Source organism: Prionailurus bengalensis, chromosome C1, assembly GCF_016509475.1.
Source record: "Prionailurus bengalensis isolate Pbe53 chromosome C1, Fcat_Pben_1.1_paternal_pri, whole genome shotgun sequence".
NCBI classification, from domain to species: domain Eukaryota; kingdom Metazoa; phylum Chordata; class Mammalia; order Carnivora; family Felidae; genus Prionailurus; species Prionailurus bengalensis.
The window spans coordinates 93,171,406-93,194,126 of NC_057345.1; the positions used below are offsets into that span (position 1 = coordinate 93,171,406).

At 40.3% G+C, this 22,721-nt stretch overlaps 1 protein-coding gene and 1 long non-coding RNA gene across 3 annotated transcripts in view; one reads left to right on the forward strand and one right to left on the reverse strand.

Moving 5' to 3' along the window:
- The window catches only part of AKNAD1 (AKNA domain containing 1), a 41,578-nt gene that overhangs the window by 4,713 nt on the left and 14,144 nt on the right, over positions 1 to 22,721 (reverse strand). For both annotated transcript variants that reach the window (XM_043575728.1, XM_043575727.1), the window contains exons 7-11: positions 16,342 to 16,498; positions 10,274 to 10,359; positions 6,970 to 7,067; positions 3,295 to 3,417; positions 3,096 to 3,203 (exon numbers count right to left, since the gene is read on the reverse strand). In XM_043575728.1, coding sequence (XP_043431663.1) covers positions 3,096 to 3,203; positions 3,295 to 3,417; positions 6,970 to 7,067; positions 10,274 to 10,359; positions 16,342 to 16,498 — 572 coding nt within the window. The remainder of the gene's footprint in view (positions 1 to 3,095; positions 3,204 to 3,294; positions 3,418 to 6,969; positions 7,068 to 10,273; positions 10,360 to 16,341; positions 16,499 to 22,721) is intronic.
- On the forward strand, positions 4,537 to 7,462 carry LOC122480873. The gene is made up of 4 exons (XR_006296685.1): positions 4,537 to 4,584; positions 4,957 to 5,128; positions 6,578 to 6,761; positions 7,223 to 7,462. It is a non-coding gene; the product is annotated as an uncharacterized LOC122480873 (long non-coding RNA).

A 22,721-nucleotide genomic window follows, 5' to 3' on the forward strand; every position in this document is an offset into this window, starting at 1 on the left:
TTTGCAAACGACATATCAGATAAAGGGTTAGTATCCAAACTTTATAAAGAACTTATCAAAGTCAACACCCAAAAAACAACCCAGTGAAGAAATGGGCAAAAGATATGAATAGACACTTTTCCAAAGAAGACTTCCAGATGGCCAACCAACACATGAAAAAATGCTCAACATCGCTCATCATCAGGGAAATACAAAACCACAAGATACCACCTCACACCTGTCAGAATGGCTAACATTAACAACTCAGGCAACAACAGATGTTGATGAGGATGCAGAGAAAGAGGATCTCTTTTGCACTGCTGATGGCAATGCAAACTGGTGCAGCCACTCTGGAAAACAGTATGGAGGTTCCTCAGAAAATTAAAAATAGAACTACTCTACAACCCAGCAATTGCACTACTAGGTATTAGCCCAAGGGATACATGTGTATTGTTTCGAAGGGGCACATGCACCCCAATGTTTATAGCAGTGCTATCGATAATTGTCAAACTATGAAAGGAGCCCTAGTGTCCATTGATGGATGAATGGATAAAGAAGATGTGGTATATATCTACAAAGGAGTATTACTTGGCAATCAAAAAGAATGAAACCTTGCCATTTGCAACTATGTGGATGGAGCTGGAGGGTATCATGCTAAGCAAAATTAGAGAAAGACAAATATCATATGACTTCACTCATATGAGGAATTTTAAGATACTAAACAGATGAACATAAAGGAAGGGAAGCAAAAATAAAAACATGGAGACAAAACATAAGAGACTCTTAAATATAGAGAACAAACAGGGTTGCTGGAGGGGTCGTGGGAGGGGGGATGGGCTAAATGGGTAAGGGGCTTAAGGAATCTACTCCTGAAATTGTTGCACTATATGCTAACTAACTTGGATGTAAATTAAACAATATATAAATTTTAAAAAATAGATAAATATACTGAATTCTTTCTGCACTGAAAAAATAAAAACTAAAACTCTCAGAATTCTTACCTGCGGAGAGCAAAATGGTTATTGGGGGTAGTCTTTGCACTCCTTGATCATCTCTAAAATTCTGTGATTATGTTGAATCTATTAATTTATTCGGAAATAATTGACAGAATAGTCGTTAAATTCTAAAAAAGAAAAAAAAATTCAACTTTTTTTTCTAAGTAGGCTCCACACCCAGCATGGTGCCCTATGTGGAGCCCGAGTTCACAACCCTGAGATCAAGAGTCAGACACTTAATTGACTGAACCACCCAGATGCCCCTTTAAAAGGAGTTTTTTCAGTAGACAAGAGACCAGGAGTCTGGATTTAGGTTCCCTGGGTGCTAACTCTGTGACACCTGGGCATGCTGTCCAACTTCTGTGGACTCAGCTACTTCATCTGACAAGTGGAGGGATAATCCCTTTCAAGAGCATGGACCAAATGGATTCCTGGAAGTCTTCAAATTCAGGTGCAAGGATTCTGGGGAGTCAAAAACTAAATTATGTTACTAAGACAACTCCAGAAAATAGAGGCTAAACAGAGAAGATCAATGTAAGAAAGCCACCATGGAAGACAATAATAAAGCCAGGGAAAGGAAAGGAGAAGAGTCAATGGCCAACAGCCAATAAATCTGCCTTCTCTGTTGCTGGGTCTCCTTCCACATCTTCTATCTTATTCATCAGTCTCTGGTAGCTAGGTTTCACTCCCCCTCAGGAGGGTCCCATTTGACAAGCGATCTGGGAAATACTGTCCCTAAGACATGGAAGGTAGAAGCTAGAAAGTCCAAATTAATCATGCTGACCACCCAAACATAAGTCCTGATGAGCAGAGGCACAAATGAGTTCAGTCTTAATCCTTTGCTAGTCTCCAAATATAATTTTGGATTTTATTTGAAACATAGAAACTCAGAGTTGGGAAGGACCATAGCGTCATCAGTTCTGATTCTAGTCCAGTCCACAGATTTGCAACATCCTGACAAAGTACATTGGCTCTGGATGGGATCTGTAGAGACATCTCTACAGATGGGGCTCACGTCCTCCTACAACAGCCCACTCCATTCCAGTTTCTGAAAGGTTCTTTTCAACATTGAGCAAATATGCCTCCCTATGAATCTACCCTCTTAGCCACACTATACATTTACTAATGTAGTTCAAAGTCACACTTCAGATGACATAGTTGATTCCCTCATGCCCTCATATATCAGAATAACAAGTCCCATGGGCTATAGACTCAAAGGCCAGGGAGATGATAAAGAAATTAGCCCTGTTGCTTCTGCAGTTTTAGTGGCTGTCATCTTGAGAGAATACATCCAGTTGGAGGATTTAGCAGCTGGGGGATGGCAGTGTAGGGGACTCACCAGCTGAGTTCAATCAGGTAAATGGCATTCTTTCGTCTTGGAAATTGGCAATTGTGAAAGATAAGAAACATTCTCCCTGACGCCTTGTCACTCAGGAGAGAAAGGGCTCTGGAGGTATGAACTTTCCCACAAGGAGAGGATGTCGAAGAACCAGATATGACTGTCATTCAGAAGCACAACAAGGAACATGTCCTTCCCTCCTTTTTTGTTCCCTCAGCACACTCTGACTTTGTTAATTCTAGCACCACGTTTTGCCATGAACTTTCCTTATTTGTGTATGAGTTCCTCTTAAGAGATTGTGAACTCCTTGGGTGGGGGCATGTTTTATTCATCTTTATAAATAAATGTGGGATTTTAGTTTTTTCCAAATTGCTAATTGAAATTAGCAATATGATGTTTAAGGAGTGTAAAAATAGTCTATTACTTTACATGCTTTCAGTAGGGATATATGTAAAGTTTTGACCACTCCTGAATAGCAATAATAGTGGCAATTATTTAGTTGGTCATTTGTTTAGCAAATATTTGCAATTTGTTACCAACTTACACTGAGTTAGCCCTTAAAAACTTTTAGAGTCCTTTATTGCTAGGATTTCTTATCTCCCAGCCCTGGCCCAGCCTTTTGCCATCCAGGATGTGGGAGTGTCAGATGAGTACTAGAGATCCAGACAGCACACTGGAGAGGCCAGGGCCTCCCCAAACAGAAGCAGTGGCTGGTGTGGGTCCCCCACGCCTGGGAGACCAGGTTGTTTACAAAGATGAGATCCTGCAGCAGATGTACTTACAAGATGAAGAATTTTTATTTTCATTTAAAAAGCAGAGCTGGACAAAGTTGCTTCTTTCACTATGATATAAGTAATTCTCTCCTGGGGTGTTGTATCTATAATGAAATTCTAAAAAGAAAAGAGAAATACAACTCACTGCCTGGGAACAGCAGCTGTCCCCACTTATGCCTTCCTTCTAAGGCCCCTAAGTCTCACTCACCTTCAGGTGGTTTTTTGCCACAGGCTCTTCCAGAATTATGACTCTTAGTGCCGCAGTTCTGACATTTATCACTCAGCAGTCCGGTCCCAGGAGCAGAATAGCAGCTGTGGCCTGTATCAGAACCTGAAAAATCCCAAGTTACACAAAGGACAGGTGAGTTTCTTCATTATAGTCATAGAGTGTGTGGAAAGTAGAGCTCTGACCACGGGAGGTATGCATTAGGTGCAGAAGTGTTCAACTTCCCCAGCTGCATTACCAAGGGGAGTCACCAGCCTCAGGATGGCATTTGGAATCCCCGTATGACAACTGAGAGATGTTTTCAGAAGTAACAAATCTGATAGGAAAGTCTCAAGGTTTTCCTAGCACATGTAGGTGTTTAGTGAAGGCCTGCTGAACTGATGGATCTGTGAGAATTTGACCCCCTGAATTAACTACAAATGCAAGATTGGTATTTTTCCAGATTTGCCCTGACACACCCACATTCTCTTCTCAGACCCTGTTTTGGCCAAGAACTTGTGTTTTGTCATCCAGACAATTGAAAAGATGGTTTTACTCTACATCAAATTCATGAGCTGATATGGGAAACTGAATTATAGCTTTGCCCTCATCTCTGCCAAAGAGGGGCTAGTAATAGAGAGTGTGTGTGTGTGGTACCAGTCTAGAACCTGGCAGGCTGTGAGCAGTGGAGACTTCCAGATAAGACCAGAACATGAGATCCTGTGCTGGATAGGTGAGCACACAGGCTTGGGTGTTCAAACAACATCTCAGTTCCAGGAGAGATGAGGCCGAGTGACAAAGCATCTGTCAGGGCTACCTGCCTTGCTTCTCTCGTGATTACGCTCCTTTGTAACATTATCTTTCAAAGAGTAAGTCATAAATGGAATGAGCTCTAGGGATGGTTTTCCCACCCCCCCCCCCCAAATCTCAGTCAGTCAATAGTCATTGAATTCCTTCTCAATCCAGAGCTCAAGGAAATTACAATAGCATGAGGTTCAGACAGACCTGAGTTTGCAGTCTGGGTCTACCACTAGTTAGCTGTGATGGTTGAAAATATGTCCACAAATTCTTTTATATGTTCTTCAAAAGGTATAGCGTAATTCCACTCTCCTTGAGTGTGGACTGGACTTAGTGACTTGCTTCTCACAGATAAAGTGGTAGTGATGGTGTATAACTTCCAAAACTAGGTCATAAAAGACCTAGATCACTTGGCTGCCATGTCATAATGATACTCAAGCAACCTATTGGAAATGCCCACATGATGAGGAACTAAGACCTCCTGCCAATGGCCACGTGAGTGAACCATCTTAGAAGCAGATTCTCCAGTCCAGTCAAACCTTCATATGATGGCAGTATTGGCCAACATCTTGACCATAGCCTCATGAGAGAACCTGAGCCTGATTCACCCAGCTAAGCTGCCCCCAAATTCCTGACCCATAGGAATTATGAGATAGAAAATGTTTTTTGTTTTGAACCATTAAGTTTTGGGATACTACATTACACAGCAGTAGATAATACAACTGCTCTTTGGCAAGTCATTAAATTTCTTTGAGTCTCCATTTCCTTATCTATAAAATAAAAATCATAATTCCTACTTACAGGGGTATAAGGATAGCTAAATGTTATACACTATGTCAGCAGTTCTCAATTTTTTTTTTCTTTCAGAACCCTTTTACACTCTTAAAATTGAGGACCTTAAAGAGCTTCTGCTTATTACAGTTTTTATCTATCATATATCATAATATGCACCCTGTTTTATACCTGTGGTGAAAAATCTCCCCCTGTATTGGAGAAGAGCTATTATACAACAGTCAGTTGATGATGGACTGGTATAGAGGTACGTATTTACAAATTTCAAGTCATTTTTGCTTGTGCAGAATCATTCAAATTTTCCCAAGACTGAATGGACAGTCCTAGGGCTTTAAGGTTTTTTTCTTTATCTATTTTTATTATTATTTTTTTTTAAGTACGCTCCATGCTGGGTGTGGAACTCAACGCAGGGCTTGAACTCATGACCCTTAGATGAAGACCTGAACTGAGATTAAGAGTCAGATGCTTAACTGACTGAGCCACCCAGCCACCCCAAGGCTTTTTTTTTTAATAGAATTTTAAACTGAGGCATTTAAAAATATTTTATTTATTATGTCATTTAAAACCAACAGTAATTCATTTTATGCTCACCAAATAACAGGTTTTTAATGCAAAGAGGTTTTTTTTTTTTAATGAAGAGTATTAGAAGAGGCAGTATTTTATGTTTGGGCAAGTGTCTTGAATATCTGGCTTAATAGAAGGCAGCTGGATTACATAGCTGCACCTGCATTCAATCTCCTTCAGTATTGGCTTTGCACACATATGTAGCTGGGAAAAAGAGGACCTCGTGGTCCCCTGAAAGGGTCTCAGGGACCGCCACGAGCCTTCTGATCACATTCTGAAAGCTCTGTGACAGCATTTGATATAGTAGGTGTTCAGTCAATGAAACATTACTATTACCATCAGAAAATGAATCATCTGGGTGCCTGGGTGGTTCAGTCGGTTAAGTGGCCAACTTTGGCTCAGGTCATGATCTCTCGATTCATGATTTTGAGCCCGGGTGTCGAGCTCTGTGTTGACAGCTCAGAACATGGAGCCTGCTTCATATTCCATGTCTCCCTCTCTCTCTCTGCCCATCCCCCACTCATGCTCTCGCTCTCGCTCTCTCTCTCTCAAAAATAAGTAAACATTTAAAAAATTTTAAAAAGGGAGGTGGGCGCCTGGGTGGCTCAGTCAGTTAAGCGTCTGACTTTGGCTCAGGTCATGATCTCATGGTTCATGGGTTCAGGCCCAGCATCGGCTCTATGCTAACAGCTTAGAGCCTAAAGCCTGCTTTGGATTCTGTGTCTCCCTCTCTCTCCGCCCCTCTCCTGCTCACTCTCTGTCTCTCTGTCTCTCAAAAATAAACATTTAAAAAGTAAAAAAAAAAAAATGAGTCGTCTGCAGAGAAGAAGTAGAACTCCATGTGACATAGCAAAAAAATACTGACTTGAAGGAAAGGCTCTTGACTAACAGCTTGTATGAATGTAAACAAGCCTCGTTAGCTCTCCGGACCTGGTTTCTCACCTAGAAACAGGGTAGACTAGGCTCAGGTGGTGATTTTCATGCTCAGGAGCTGCCTGAACAGGCAGGCCTTGGCCTCACCTCTTCCTCACCCAGGGCGGTTCTGCCAGGGATGTTTTTCTGCTTAAACTATCTTTGGAGGAAGGCTCCTATGACTAAAAATCATTGAATTCTATGCCCTGGTGCTCTCCAGGTCCCCTCCCAGCTCTCATTTTCTTTGCTTCTGAGAAATGTTATACACAAGTCGGCAGCAACTCTCCCACGTCCTGTGAGCTCACCAGGTGCAGATTATGGGTCGTGCTGAAAGGATGACACATAGAACTGAGGCCACTGCACGACTGAGTGCATGGAGTCCTGTGGCTCCCGCACAAACAGAGGTGGGCACTTTCGCACTCTCTGACCACACTTGATCTGTTTGAATCTATTTAATTGTTAATTTTTTACGGTTTGCAAAAAAACACAACATGTAACACCCTAATCTGGGTAATGCTATTTGGTGTGGCAGATGGTCTGCCTGCAGTGGGCAGACCCCTGGAGAGGGACCTTTAAGACAGAGCACCCACAGCACCAGGCCCCTTAACTTACCGAGAATTGAGTCTGCATGCAGTGCCTTTTCTTGAAGGGCAGTGGGACACCTTCCACAGCTGGGCCTTCTGTGCCCTTTTTTCTCCATATTTTCCTTCCTAAAAAAAGATGCATAAGATCCAATAAACATTTAACATACTTCTTCTTTTTTATTTTTTTTATTTATTTATTATTTATTTATTTATTTATTTTATTAACATACTTCTAATAGAGATCGTGAGAGTATCGGTAAAACTGATCGTGAGAGTATCAGAGACTGGGATGATGCGGGCGTGGCATGTTGTCCTTCACACAGAGATCCCTTCTGCCTGCCTTTCTGAGAGCTTCCCTATAAGAAACTGCACCCAGCGACAACTTGGCCTGGTAAGAACAGGTCTACCAGATGTTGAAAGTAAATCTGGTTTGTTCCCCAGAGGATAATATCCAATTATCATGCACACATATGCAATATAGAAATTTAAAGTATGGAATTATATTTGGAGTTTTCTTCATACTCATGTCTCAAATTCAATTCTTTTTAAATGATTTTTTTTAATTTTAGTGAGAGAGTGCGCATATGAGTAGGGGAGAGGGAAAGAGAGAGAGAGAGAGAGAGAGAGAGAGAGAGAGAGAGAGAGAGAATCTTAAGTAGGCTCTACGCTCAGTGCAGTGCCCAACATGGGGCTCGATCTCACAAACTGAGATCATGACCAGAGCCAAATCAAGAGTTAGACACTGAACCGACTGAGCTACCCAGGCACCCCTCAAATTCACTTCTTATCAGGGGAAGAAGATGTGCCACATGGCAGTACTAGGTCCCGTGGCTTTGGCTCCATAAGTATAAGCTGAATGTATCTAAAAAACCCAGCAAGGTGGATTTTGTCCGATGTGTATGGGGCTAAAAGCTAAGGAGGCATGTAGGGTTAACTTTAGCTGTACAAGGCCACCAGGGGGCATCAGAAAGATGCCTTACAATTGTCAGTTACCAGGACACCCTCTGACTTGGCTGTAGCTTCTGCCTGCCTTCTTCACAGAAATCCTAACCCCTTCAAAGGAATTCTAGTTAATCACAATTCTTAACAAAGCCCTTGCTCAGCCCCAGCGATATGGTAATAGCCCCTCCGGGAAAGTGGCTCATTCTTAGTGTGGAAGGCACTGTGCCCAAGATCTGCTGCACGTGGCTGGTGAGAAATGAGGCTGATCCCCTCGAGGATGGGGTGAGAGCCTTAGGAGTTGCTTGGCAAATACAGCACACCCAGCTATGCCTAGGCCTATGCCTAGGCCTGCCTTCCGTGGAGAGAGCCACTGTGCTCTGGAGTTGGTGGGGTTGGGGGCTGATGAGCTGGGCCCTTCCCCTCTCCTTGGAAAAACATGCTCTCCTCCTGAGTCACATATTTTCTCACACCTCATTTTCTGTCTCCACCCTCCCCCTTCGGGGCATTTGAACATCTGCTCTCCAAAGTGGAAAACTTGGATCTCTTTCAAGTGAGTTCAGTCTAACACATGACTTTCTTTTTCTGCCTCTTTTAAACTTCTTTGTGCGCTTAAAATCTTCTTGCCAACCATAAGAGCTAAGGGCAATTCTACTTGAGAAGACAGTTTTCCAAGAAGACTGAGTAGCTAAAGTGGACTCTTAAATCCCAAATCCTGCATCAGACATAACACAAAGGGATTTGCATTTTATATGTAGCATATAGACCATTGATCTGCATATATATAAAAATATCCCTCAAAGGCCAGCTAGCTTCATAAAGCACATGTCTTGTCTGAGAGATATCAAATCTTTCAGAAGAGCAAAGAGTATATATAGCCCTTTGTTCAATTAATTCCTCGGAGTATTAGGTAGTTTACCAAGATTTCAATTTATAAATCATGTGTATCTCCACTTCACACCCCAGCGTTAGATGCATTGTTAGATCTGATTTTGCACTTGGTTGTGTTTTTCCTTCCCTCTTGTCCGTGATAAAACAGAAAATTTAGTCTGGGACATTGGTCCTTAAGCCAATGCCAATGCCAAGAGTATTGAGCCAATACTCTTTACAATTGGTATGTAAAGAGTATCTGAAGTTCTAGACTAGGAATTTGAAAGACAAACATTTAGTACCTTGGATCCTTCATCAGAATGTTTTTTAAATGTCAAACTGTCTTTATTATACTTAATAAAATCTAAAAAAAAAATCCCAAAACCTAGGTTTAACTCAATAAATAAAAATAGTGGGCCTGTGGTGACTCAGGGAGTAGGCATCACTATTGCCTCCTATATTTAAAAGGAGGGTCAAAGCTGATGACTGGCATGTCAGTTAAAATAATGGTCCACACCAGATGACGCATGGTCATATTTAGCACAAACAGCATGCTGTTTCCTTTTTCAGGGGGCGGAAACTCAGTAGAACACTTATGACAAGTGCCCATTCCCGTGGCGGAATGCTTTCTAACTTCAGACCTTGTCATCTGCTTCTATTAGAGCTTATTATGTGCATGTAATAGTGGTTGCTAAACCACAAGGAATGGTTGCTCCTCCCTCCTTGACTCTTGACCTTTGGAAGGTAAATTAGCCAAGCTTTGGCAGAAGTCCACAGTGCCTCCTGAGCTTGGAGTTGGTGCCTCTCACTAACTGATAGAAGCTTCAAATAAAGGATTTTGAATCCATATGGCCTAACAGTTGAGCCAAAGAAAGTTTTAAGAACACAAAGGATTTCTCCTTAGGATTTTACATCTATAGCTTTTTTTTTTTTTTTTTTTTTTTTTTTTTGCACAATTACAGCTTGTAACCTCCAGATTTCTTGCTGAAGAATGGGGAGAAGTAAACCCCTATACATGGGATTAGGCTTATTTCCAGTGGGACTGGGGACAGAGGGAAGGACAGGGAAGATTTTCACTCATCATGAGAAGTTGCTATATAATGGTGCCCAATAATCTCCCGTGTGGATAATGTTCAAATGCAGCCTACAGGACAAACCACCCTTCGTATTCCGCAGCCCTGATTCTTAACCAAGGGAACTTAGGAGAATCTTGAGCAGATTTAAAAGTATTCCTACTAGGGCTCCAGCCCTGGTAAGTCTGATATACTAGGTGAGGTTGAGGCATGTGCGTGATCAAAAAATCTCCCCAATGACTCTGATGCTCTCCTCACTCGAGCCACTGCTAGAAGGGTTTGTGAATCAGGAGGGAGGCTGGGCATGCCCAGCCCTGAGATCTGTGATTCTGTAACTTGGCCAGTGGCTTCTGGCACCTGTTCCAGTAGTTGACGCCCACTCTCACTGGAGCTATTATACCAGCACCGGCTCCCACCCACCCTGGGAATTTAGCAGCGAGAAGCCCTCACCATTCAAAGACCAGGTGGCTACAGGCACAGCTTGGACTGGCTGTCTCTGCACGACTGGGCCTTCCTGAGGTGTTGTTGGGGTTCTCCTGCACCACAAAGCACAGACAGATGTGGATGTGACTGAGGAAGTGACTCATCCCTCCGCTGCTCACACACAGAGGCAGCCAAACTCACCACTCCAGGACTCCTTCAGTTCTGATTTCTCACTCCCTCGATGGGGTCTGTGTTGTAATGGCCTGGGGCTCAGAGAAAGAAGGCTGCAACACTGGCTTGGTTTCTTTCCTTCTCCAAACATTTGAAAATCTAGTTTACAGATGAGAGAATACTTCCCCTGCACCCCCTTTTTTTCTTTCCTTAGTTTCAAACGACCCCAAACTCCACCAGGGAATGAACAGATTTAAGAAGATACTTAAATCCATCAATCTGACCACTGTTAGTAGAGGTTTAAAAGCTTTTCCAAAGAAATGCATTAAACTGAATTAAAATGAGATTTAGAAATCACTTAGAGGCTTAAAGTGTCTATATGTCCCTTTTTAACACAGAGAAATTACACTACTTCACCGAAAAGGCCTGACGCCGCCCCCACCCCCGCGCCCCGTGTGTATTTTTTTACTATGGTTTTACCCTTTATGTAAACAGAAACCGTGCTCTTCTCGCCATTATAAACAATGCTGGCATAAGCATCATTGTACAGATAGCTTTTTCCATATTTTGAATTACTTCCTTAGGAAATGTCTAGGTCAAAGGTTGTGAACATGTTTGCATGATGATACATATTGCCAAATTGCTTTCCACAAACGTGGTAAGAATTACACAACCGCCAAAATGTGGGCAGCTCAGTTTGACCACACCTTCCTCTGCATCAGGAATTATCCCTGAAAATGTTTTTGGTAATTTCAAGAGGGGGAAGGTGGCACCTTGTGTTAATTAGCATTTCCTCTATTATTAAAGGAGATAAACATTTTCCCATGTGCTTATTTATTGGCTGTGTTTCCTACTTGTGACTTCTCGTTCATATCCTTTGTCCATTAATTTTTTGGAGGGTTTCAGTGTCTCCCTATTAATAAAAACAACCATTTGTTGATCACTCATTGGGTCACGTGCTTCTCATACAGCCTCCTTTGTTCCTTCCCACCACCCTGAAACGTTGTGCCCATTTTAATGCCCATTTTTAATCATCTGAGCTCAGAGGATTTAAGCAACCTGGCAAGGTCACACAGGGTGTAAGTGGCAGAGCTGGGATTTGAACCTTTACCCATATGTTTGTGTTATTAACCATAATTTTACTACTCCTTTGTGCATTTGTCAGAGGACTTTGTGTAATAAAAACCTCAATATTGAACATTATTGGTTCTTAATATTTTTCAATATGTCTGCCTTAAAAAAAGTGGCTGCGGTTTCAGTTTTGCAAATATTAGTTAAAATGTTGATGTTGTCAAATGGCCAAGAAACATGAAAATGAGTGAAATTTCATAAATAGTCAAAGAAATAGAGATGAAAACAATGAGAAACTGGTTTCACTTATCACTTTAGCAGAGGTTGGAAAAAAATACCCAGGGTGCACTCAGGTGAACACATCTCCTTTCCCGTGCACAGCTGGACAGATACCACCTTGCTAAGGGCCAGCTTATCAGAATTTGCACTCTGTGCCTCTTGAACCATTAACTGCACTCCTAGGTTTTTATTTTAAGGAAATATCAAGTATGGCCAAAAGCTTGCATATAAAATGATGTTACTGAAGCAGTGTTTATCATATCAAAGAACTGGAAAAAACCTGAATGTCCATCAACAAGGGACTGGTTAAATGAATTGGTATAATGAAATACAATGGAATCCTTAAAAATGAAGCTATAGATTTATTCTAAGTGATTGTTGAGATGCCCACAATAGAATCTTAAATGAAAAAAAAAGCATCATAAAACAATACGTATGGGGCAACTATATGTATAGCCTGACTGGGTGGCTCAGTCAGTTAAGCATTTGACTCTCAATGACCTGAGATCAGGTCAGGATCTCACGGTTCATGGGATCAAACCCTGCATCGGACTCTGTGCTGCCAGTGTGGAGCCTGCTTGGGATTCTCTCTCTCCCTCTCTCTCTGCCCCTCCCCTACCCCACCCCCCTCAAAATAAATGAATAAACATTAAAAAACATCTATAAAACACCAATACATACAGTATGATCTCATTTTTGCAAAAATGTATATGTGTATGCAGAGAAGAAAAGAGACTGGGCAGATACACACTAATATATTAGCTATGCTTTTTCTTTCTTGAAATGTTCTTCTTTATACTTTTTTTCTACCTTCTAATTTTTTTTTTTTTTTTTGCAGTAAGCATGAATCATTTTTATAATTAAAAAATAAAGGGTTTTCCCTGTGTTTTCTTTGATCAGTTCTCACTTTCAGGCCTACAGGGGTTGCCCTGCACTTCACATTTAAGGCAGATTTACATGAGCATAATGTAGGCAGGTGCCCCCCACCTGAACTGGGGGATCCAGTGTCCCGTGATATTTGTCCTGGGCAAATCTTACCTTCTTAAGTTTCCAACTCTTCTTCTGCCTAGTCTTCACAAACTGTGGAGCTTTGAACCACCAGAACTATTACTGTTTACTGCTTATTATAGTTTTGTCATTATCATTTTAGACCCAGGGGGGTTTATTTAATCCCAGTACTCCCAATTCATTCATAATGAAATATTCTCAGGGTGCCGGGGTGGCTCAGTTGGTTAAGCATCAGACTTTGGCTCAGGTCATAATCTCATGGTTCATGGGCTCCGTGCTGACAGCTCAGAGCCTGGAGCCTGCTTCGGATTCTGTCTCTCTCTCTCTCTCTCTCTCTCTCTCTGCCCCTCCCCCACTCACACTCTATTCTCTCTCTCTCTCAAAAATAAATAACATTAAAATTTTTTTTTAAAAAAGAAAAGAAATACTCTCAAGGTGTGGTCCCCAGACCAGAAGTATTGGCATCACCTGGGAGCTTGTTAGAACTATAGAATTGCAGGCTCACCCCAAACCCACTGAATCAAGCCTGCATCCAGTAAGATTTGCAGACGATTCCTAGATGCACTGCAGTTGGAGAAGCCCTGATCTAGAACAGGTGCCTCAGACTGGTGTTTCCTGAGTGCTGAAAGAGTGGGAAACATTAGCAATACCAGCAGCTATCTCCAGCACTAACACCCAAGGTGTTAGTATAAGAGCCAGGTGATCTCAACAATGCCAGTTTCAGAGCCACATTCAGTAAGTAACACTGGTTATGGTTAGAGATTCAACCGAATGAACTGAACTAAGCAGGACTGGGCTGCTGGACATGACCCTGGAATCAGAGGACAACCTTATGGCCATTTGATCTAGTTACTCCATGTTGTTGTTGTCGTTTGGGATTTGGTATTTTTGTTTTGTTTTTTAAGGAAGTTTTTAGAATCAGTTCTTAGGCTACGTGAGAGTCTCACTTTGGAGGATTATTTGCCTAAGAGTCAGTGGGAATTTAATTTCAGCATTCCTGGGATAATGGGAAGGAGCAACCTAAGGTAGGGTGTGATGGGGACATCATGTGGCCACTCTCCCTCTTTCCTCTGGGAACTTGTCTGAGAAGGAAGGGGCCTGTCACTGTGTTGAGGGAGCTGGTAGGGGGGCCTGCAGGGATGAGGACTCAGGGCTGTGGGGCCAGGCCACCAAGCCCCTCGGAGGAGGGGGTCCTCCTGCCGGGGTGCCCTTTGTCCCCTCACGCCCACATGGGCTCCAAAGGATGGCCCCAGTGTTCCTTGGGAATCCACAGAGCCACACGGAGGGACTGCCTTTAGGGTTGCAGTCCCAGGGGAAAGGGCTCCAATCAGTTCCCATGGGAAAGGGCACCAAGGGCTCCAGCATCACCACCCCACCCCTAAGGCATCATCACATCCTACCTGGGGTCCTTGTCCCCAGACTCTTCACCTACCTACTGCCTTCTCATCCCTCCCTCCCAACCAACTCAATTCAAATCTTACCTTCCCTGACCATGTCTCCCGAGTGACTTTGCCCTCCCACAGTGAGTGACTTTTGGTCACATGCCATTACTTAATAGTCACAAGAGCTAACACCCAGGTAGTATGCTTTCTATGAGCCAGGCTCTGTTTCACGTATTTTACTTATATTAACTTGACACTGTAACATCATGCCAATTTCTAACAAGCTGCCGGGTGATGTTAATGCTGTTGGTCTGGGGACCACACTTGAGATTATTTCATTATAAATTAATTGGAAGTGCTGGGATTAAAACTCTGTGGGCCTAAAATGATAACAAAATTATAATGAGAAGTAAACAATAATTCTGTTGGTTCAGAGCTTTACAGTTTGCAGAGACTTTTTGCAGAAGAGGACTTGGAAGCTTGGGCAGATCTTATTATCTTTATTTTACAGAGGAGGGAACTGAGGCACAGAGAGGGTTACGTAACTTTCCCAAGATCACAAAGCTGATGAGTGACAGAGCCAGTACTCAGACCCAGGCAGTTCGGCTTAGAGTCACAGGAATGTATAATGTTAAATGCATCGCACTTTTAACATTCTGTAACCACACATTTTTGTTTATTGTATGTGTCCCTCACAGAAATGTAAGCATCTTGAAGGCAAGTAATTTGTCTGCTTTTTTTTTTTTTTTTTTTTTTTTAGTGTTTATTTATTTTTGAGAGAGACAGAGTGTGAGCAGGGGTAGGGCCGGGGCAGAGAGAGAGGGAGACACCAAATCTGAATGAAGCAGGCTCCAGGCTCGATGCTGTCAGCACAGGGCTTGATCCCAGTCTCAAACTCACGAACTGTGAGATCATGACCTGAGCCAAAGTCAGACGCTTAACAAACTAAGCCATCCAGGTGCCCCTGCTTTGTTTATGTTCTACCCCGATACCTGAAAAGTACCTGAATGAATGAAGGAATGAATGATCCTAGCAGTAGACTCTCTTTTCAGGGCTATTTATCACAAAGTTACAGAGTTCTCATTATTTCACAGCAAGTGCTGTAAACTTGGGACCAAATAAAGAAGAGCAAACCCAGACCTGAGGGAGCTGCTGGGCGGAAGGCTAAGCTGACTCCTGGGCTCCCTCGCACCACCTGGAAGCTAGTTCAGGTTCAGAACTGTAGGCATAAAGTGCTGTGAACCTTGGAGACAGTTGTGAGGTGTTGAAACTATTAAATCCACAAGGGCTCAGAGGTTACTATACTGAGCATTCATGCTACACCAGGCGTTTAGTCAGATGTTTGGGATAAAAAGATAGGTACAAAGGCACAGGGACAAATGAGACACAGTGCTGTGGGGGCACAGAGGTCTGAACAAAGAATTCTGCCTGGGATGGGGAGGCATTGTGTCAAGGTTATATAAATGGATGAAATTTTGCTGGGCAGGTTGTTTTGAAGGGGCAACTGCACTTCTCTGGCAAGGCTAATATATATAATCTTCAGCATTTTGTTCTTAACTCTAACAAAAACCTATTCAGATTTTGAATGTCAGCCACAGGCAAATTTTGTCTGAAACAAAAGAATCAATTTAAGGCAATTATCCAGATGATTCAGTTTCTCAGAATTTTAATTTAGTCTGAATGTTCTGATAGTTGAGGCCACAAAGACAAAAAGTGTAGAAATACTGGGTGGTGATTGATTTGAATTCCTCATCTTGCATATGTAAACAATCCAAAAGAATTGAACTTGAGAGAAGGAAAATGCAGAAGTGGACTCGTGGAAAATAGTTCTTCCTGCTGAGTATGTTATTCTTTATGTAGAAGAGGGAATATAAAACTATTAAGAAGAAAAATTATTTCTTCCAGGCACGATCCACAAAAATGTTGCTATTCATCCAGAAGAAATAGCTTTTCAGTGGTTCATCAGTTTAAACTGCGTTGTTACATCTTAAACTATTAAGATATTTCAAAAACCAACACTTAAAATAGCTTCTAATTTTTAAAAGCTGGTTCCATGGGACTTTGGAAAGTTAAATTTTCATGAGATATTAAAATAGAATTCATGAGTTCATGAATTAGGATTCTATAAATGCATAAAAAACATCTTTTCCTGGCATAAAATTAGGCTGTAGGTTGCTGTATTACCTCATTTGAGGGTGGAGAGGATGTGGATGCCAAGTCATCAGGGATGATTGGAGAACTCCCGGGAAGACAGACGGCTGACGTATATTTGCCCTTATTAATTTTCTCCTTAACATCTTCAAGTAGCATCTCCAACTTGAAGATTTCACCTTCCACTTCTCTAATAAACATAAACAAGCATCTTATTGGATATGCAGTCAACATTCTAATTAGTAACAACAGTTCTTGAATATAGCATTGGTCTATATTATTAAGGTGGTTTGGCTTCAGACAGGAAGGATAATGGACACCCGCCCTGACATGCATCCTGTTTAGAGTTTCATTCCAAAGGCCTGGGCTCTAATCCTCATTTTGTTATTCATTAGCTGTGTATCCTTGGGAAAATCACTTAATCTTCCTGTGCCTCCAATGTCTCAACTATAACATGGGAAAACAATACTCTGCTTACCTGGATCTAATTATTTTGAGATCCCTTACTGTTCTTTTTTTTTTTTAATATTTTTTTTTACATTTATTTATTTTTGAGAGACAAAGAGAGAGAGAGAGAAAACAAGTGGGAGAAGGGCAGAGAGAGAGGGAGATGCAGAATTGGAAGCAGGCTCCAGGCTCTGAGCCGTCAGCACAGAACCCGACATGGAACTCAAATCCACAAACCACAGAGATCATGACCTGAGCTGAAGTCAGATGCTTAACCGATGAAGCCATCCAGGCACCCTGAGATCCTTTACAGTTCTAAGAGCTATGATTCTATGGAAATAATGATTTATATCAATTGAAAAGAGGAAGGAAATGAACTATCTGAAGAATTTGATTAACAAGCTGGATTTATATGCATCTGTACATATATATATATATACACATGTATACATATATGTATATGTGTAAATTTATCTATAAATATAAATACCTATTTTACCCAGGAAGAACCCATTTTCCTCAAACCCATTACACTTATAAAAATTTACCTTATATTAATCCACAAAGAAGAATCTCAACAAATTCCAAATCATTAATAATTATATCACCGTTTTCTCACTAACATCAGGAAAAAAGCAAGGAAGTCCCTTCTCACCACTCCTTTTCAACATTGCATTGGAAGTCCTACTTAATGCAATAAGAAAAGAAAATATAAGGTATACAGATTGGAAAGGAAGAAATAAAAGTGTCTTTGTTCACAGATGACATGATTGTGTAGAAAATCCAAAAGAATCAACAGAAAAACTGGAACTAATAAGCAATTATAGAGAAGTTACAGGGTACAAGTTTAATGTACAAAAGTGAATCACTTTGCTATATACTATCAATGAATGAGTAGAATTTGAAATTAAAGACAGTACTATTTACATTAAGATCCAAAAAATGAAATACTTAGGTATAAATCTAACAAAATATATACAGGATCTGTATAAGGGAAACATAAAATTCTGATGAATGAAATCAAAGAGCTCAATAAATGGAGAGATATTCCATGTTTATGAATAAGAAGACTCAATATTGTCATGATGGCCATTCTTCCCAACTCAATCTATAGATTCAATGCAACCCCTGTCAAAATCCCCGCAAGTTCTTTTGTGGCTATTGACAAAATGATTCTAAGTTTATATGAAGAGACAAAAGACTCAAAATAGCCAACATAATATTGAAGGACAAGAACAAAGTTGGAGGACTGACACTACACAACTTCAAGACTTACTATAAAGCTACAGCAATCAAAGCAGTGTGGTATTGGTGAAAGACTATACAAATAGATCAGTGGAACAGAATAGACAACCCAGAAATAGGCCCACATAACTATAGTCACCTGATCTTTGAGAAAAGAGAAAAGGCAATACAATGGAGCAAAGAAAGATAGTCTTTTCAACAGTTGCTGCTGGAACATATGGACATCCATGTGGAAAAAAGAATTTGAATCTGGACACAGATGTTATATCCTTCACAAAAATTAACTCAAAATGGATCACAGGCCTAATGTAAAATGCAAAAGTATAAAACTCCAAGATAACATGGTAGAGTACCTAGATAATCTTGGGTATGGTGATGGCTTCTGAGATACAACACCAAAGGCATTATCCCTGAAAGAAATAATTGATCAGTTTGACTTCATTAAAATTAAAACTTATGTTCTGAGAAAGACAATGTCAAGAAAATGAGAAGATAAGCCACAGACCAGGAAAAAATATTGGCAAAAGACATTTCTGATAAACGACTAGTACCCAAAATATACAAAGAACTCTTAAAACTCAACAATAAAAAACACACACACAACCCAATTTTAAAATGTGCTACAGACCTTAATAGATATCTCACCAACGAAGATATAAAGATGGGAAATAAGCATATGAAAAGATGCTCCATATTATAGTTCATCAGAGAAATGCACATTTAAACAATGAGATACCACTATACGTTATTAGAATGGTCAGAATATGGAATGCTAACAATACCAATTGCTGGCAAGGATGTGGAGCAATAGGAACTCTTATTCACTGCTGGTGGGAATGCAAAATGGTACAGCCACTTTGGAAGACAGTTTGACAGTTTTTTAAAAAATTAAACATATTCTCACCATACAATCCAATGCACTCAGTATTTACCCAAAGGGGTTGAAAACTTATGTCAACACAAAAACGTGAACACAGATGTTTATGGCAACTATATTCATACTTGTCAAACTTGATAGCAACCAAGATGTCCTTCAGGAGGTGAATGGATAAATAAACTATGGTACATCTAGACAATGGAATATTACTCATCACTAAAAAAAAATGAGTTATCAAGTTGTGAAAAGACATGTAGGAACCTTAAATGCATATTACTAAGTGGAAGAAGCCCAATCTGAAAAGTCTACACGTTGCATGATTGCAACTATGTGACATTCTGGAAATAGTAAAAAGCAATAAATAGCAATAGTAAAAAGATCAGTGGTTGCCAAGGGTTGGGGTGGGGGCAGAGAGATGAATAGGTGGAGTACAGATGATTTTGGGGGCAGTGAAAATTCTCTGATGCTATAAAGATGGATACAAGTCATTATACATTTGTCCAAAACCATAGAATGTACAGTACCAACAGTAAACCATTAATGCAGAAAATGGGCTTTGAACAGTTAGGATCTGTGTAGGTTCATCCGTTGTAATAAATGCACCACTCTGGTGAGGGGTGATAATGGTGATAATGCATGTGTGCAGGCAGAGGTATGTGGGAAACCTCTGTATCTTCCTCTCAATTTTCCTATGAAAAATGCTCTTAAAAATTAAAGTCTTAAAAAATTAAAGTCTTAAAAATTTGATCACTGGAAATTAATAACAAAAAGATAGCAACAACAAGAACAAACAACTAATTGGAAATTTTAACACTCATCTTACTAACTCTTGGGTTAATAGACATTAAGGATACTCTATAAGTGAATAATAAATGCGAAAAAAACATATAAAACCAATGTAATGTAGCTAGTGCAGTACTCTGAGAAAAATTTATAGATGTAGCATGCATTTACAAGGGAGCAAAGTTCAAAATCAATAAACTAAGTATCCAAAACAGGAAAATAGAAAAAAGAACTACCAAATGAACCCCCCAAAAGGAGAAATAAATATAATTTAAAAGAATTTGATTAATAAAATAAAACATTGTCTTTGCAAATATCTATAAAAGAAACCACTGGAAAGTCTGACTGAAAAGCATAAGTAACATTAAGAATGAGAAAGGAAATATGCCAGAAGAAAAATTTTAAATCAAATGGGATTGAACAACTTGATGCCAATACAGCTTAGAATCTAGATGAAATGGACAAGTCTCTATAAAAACATAAATTATTAAAATCTACTCAAAAAGAGGTAGGAAATCTGGAAAAAAACTAATAACCAGAGAAAAATAGAAAAAATAATCAAAAATCCACCAGCCCAAAAGGCACCAAATCCAAGTGGGATTATGGGTGAGTTCTAGTAAGACTTTAACCCTTTTGAAACATAAAAAGAAAAGGGAAAAATTTCCCAATCATTCTATAACTAAACATTAGGATATTTATGAATACATTTTATTATTATATTAATAGAGTTAGGAAATAAACTAAATAGATTTCTAAATCCCATTTGAGTAAACATTAAAACATTAAAAAAACAAATCTAATCCTAGTAAATCAAGAATAGAAGAAAACTTTCTTGATAAACTTATCTACTTGAAACTACAGCAAGAGTCATACTTGAAAAAAATCCCATTACTGTTTGGAATATGAAAAGAATGGTTGCTTTTGCTAGTATTATTTAACATTGTTTTGGAAAACCTAGCAAATAAAATAAATTGATTAAAAAATATGATATATAAGAATCAGGGAAGAAAAGATAAAGTATAAATATTTAGGGGGAAATGGGAGTTGGGGGAACCTGTCATTATTTTCAAATGCTATGATTGTCATACCTAAAAACTAAGACAATCAACAGCTAATCAAAAAACACTATGAACAGAAATACATAAGATAGCCCAGCAGAAGTTAAATATATTGTTTTTCTTTATTTCCTGTATATCAATTACAGAAAACATCTGTTAATAATGCTGAGAAAACCTACCAAATAGGTAGGAATAAAGCTAACAAAACATGCATGAAATCTGCATGAAGAAAACATGCTCCTGGATGGGACTACTCATTGCAAAGATTTCAACTCTTCTCTAATCTGTAAATTCAACACAATTCTGAACAAAATTCGAGTTGCATGTCCCTAAGGAAGTTTGGTGAGCTATTTATAAAGTTTATTAGTAAGAACGGTGTTCAAGAACAGCTAAAGAAAATTTAAAGAAGAAATATGTCAAAATATACACTAGACTATAGTAATTTATTTATTTATTTATTTATTTAATGTTTACTTTCGAGAGAGAAAGAGACAGAGCATGAGTGGAGGAGGGGCAGAGAGAGAGGAGAGAGGGAGACAGAATCTGAAGCAAGTTCCAGGCTCTGAACTGTCAGCCCAGAGCCCAACACAGGGCTCGAACTCACAAACCATGAGATGATGACCTGAGCCAAAGTGGGGCATTCAACCGACAGAGCCACCCAGGCACCCCTAGACTATACTAATTTAAAACTGTGTGGTGAATGTAGAAATAGAAACGCAGATCAATGGGATGGAAGAGAACCAGTCCTATCTATATGTGGAGGGTTTTTTATATGATAAAAGTGGCCTTTTCATCCCGTGGGAAAGGCTGCTGTACTCAGCAAGTGGTGGGACAAAGATCTATGCATGGAAAACTGTTGATAATCAAGTAAAATATAGGAAAATATGCTCTAATCTAGCAGGCAAATGAGAATTAAGCAGAGGACAAGGAGAGGCTGAAAATTTGAAGGAAGTTCTGAAATGGTGGAGATAGACCTGAAGGTAGTGGGAAGAAATGGGCCCAAGGACCAGGCCAGATGGGTTGGAGGTGAGTGAAGGAAGGAAGAGGAGGTGAAAACATGCAGCTCTGGAGATGGAGAAAAGACATTTTTGAGGGATTTTGTGATCTCTTCCGTAAAGCAGAAGACAAGATTGTATGTTGATAATATCAGAGAGAGGGATTGGTGGAGGCAGAACCCCATTTCTTGACTCCTTGACTTCTGGGGTCAGCGTGTGAAATGACTATCAGACTACATTCTGACAAACAAGATGCATGAAATAAAAGAACTATTTTTGCATATTACCTTTTAAAGGCAATAATACGTTTGTTGTGTTTTTTTAACGTTTATTTATTTTGAGAGAAAGAGTGCATGGGAGAGTCAGAGAGAGAGAATCCCAAGCAGGCTCCACCCTGTCAGCACGGGTCTCAAACTCATGAACCACGAGGTCATGACCTGAGCAGAAATCAAGGGGCGCCTGGGTGGCGCAGTCGGTTAAGCGTCCGACTTCAGCCAGGTCACGATCTCGCGGTCAGTGAGTTCGAGCCCCGCATCGGGCTCTGGGCTGATGGCTCAGAGCCTGGAGCCTGTTTCCGATTCTGTGTCTCCCTCTCTCTCTCTGCCCCTCCCCCGTTCATGCTCTGTCTCTCTCTGTCCCAAAAATAAATAAACGTTGAAAAAAAAGAAATCAAGAGTCGGATGCTTAATTACTTGAGCCACCCAGGTGCCCCAATAAGGTTTTAGTAAGAGCACATAGCAGACTTAAACAAGTAATTAGCCAATGAACTTGCAGAATTCTTTCCCTTGCAGAAAGCCATCTACAATGGCCTTTAGATTCAACACTTAGAAGGTTCTGGACAATTAATTGTATGGGGTTCTGCTCACTGCCACATTATGCCCATGCGAGAACAAGAGGACCAGTGTCAAACGGAGCAGCCTTGCTTGCTCTGAGGTGGTTTTAACCGAGTTTCGGAGAGACTGGGTCCTTCCCTTGCCCCAGTGTTGAAAGCTTTTCCTGTATATGGGA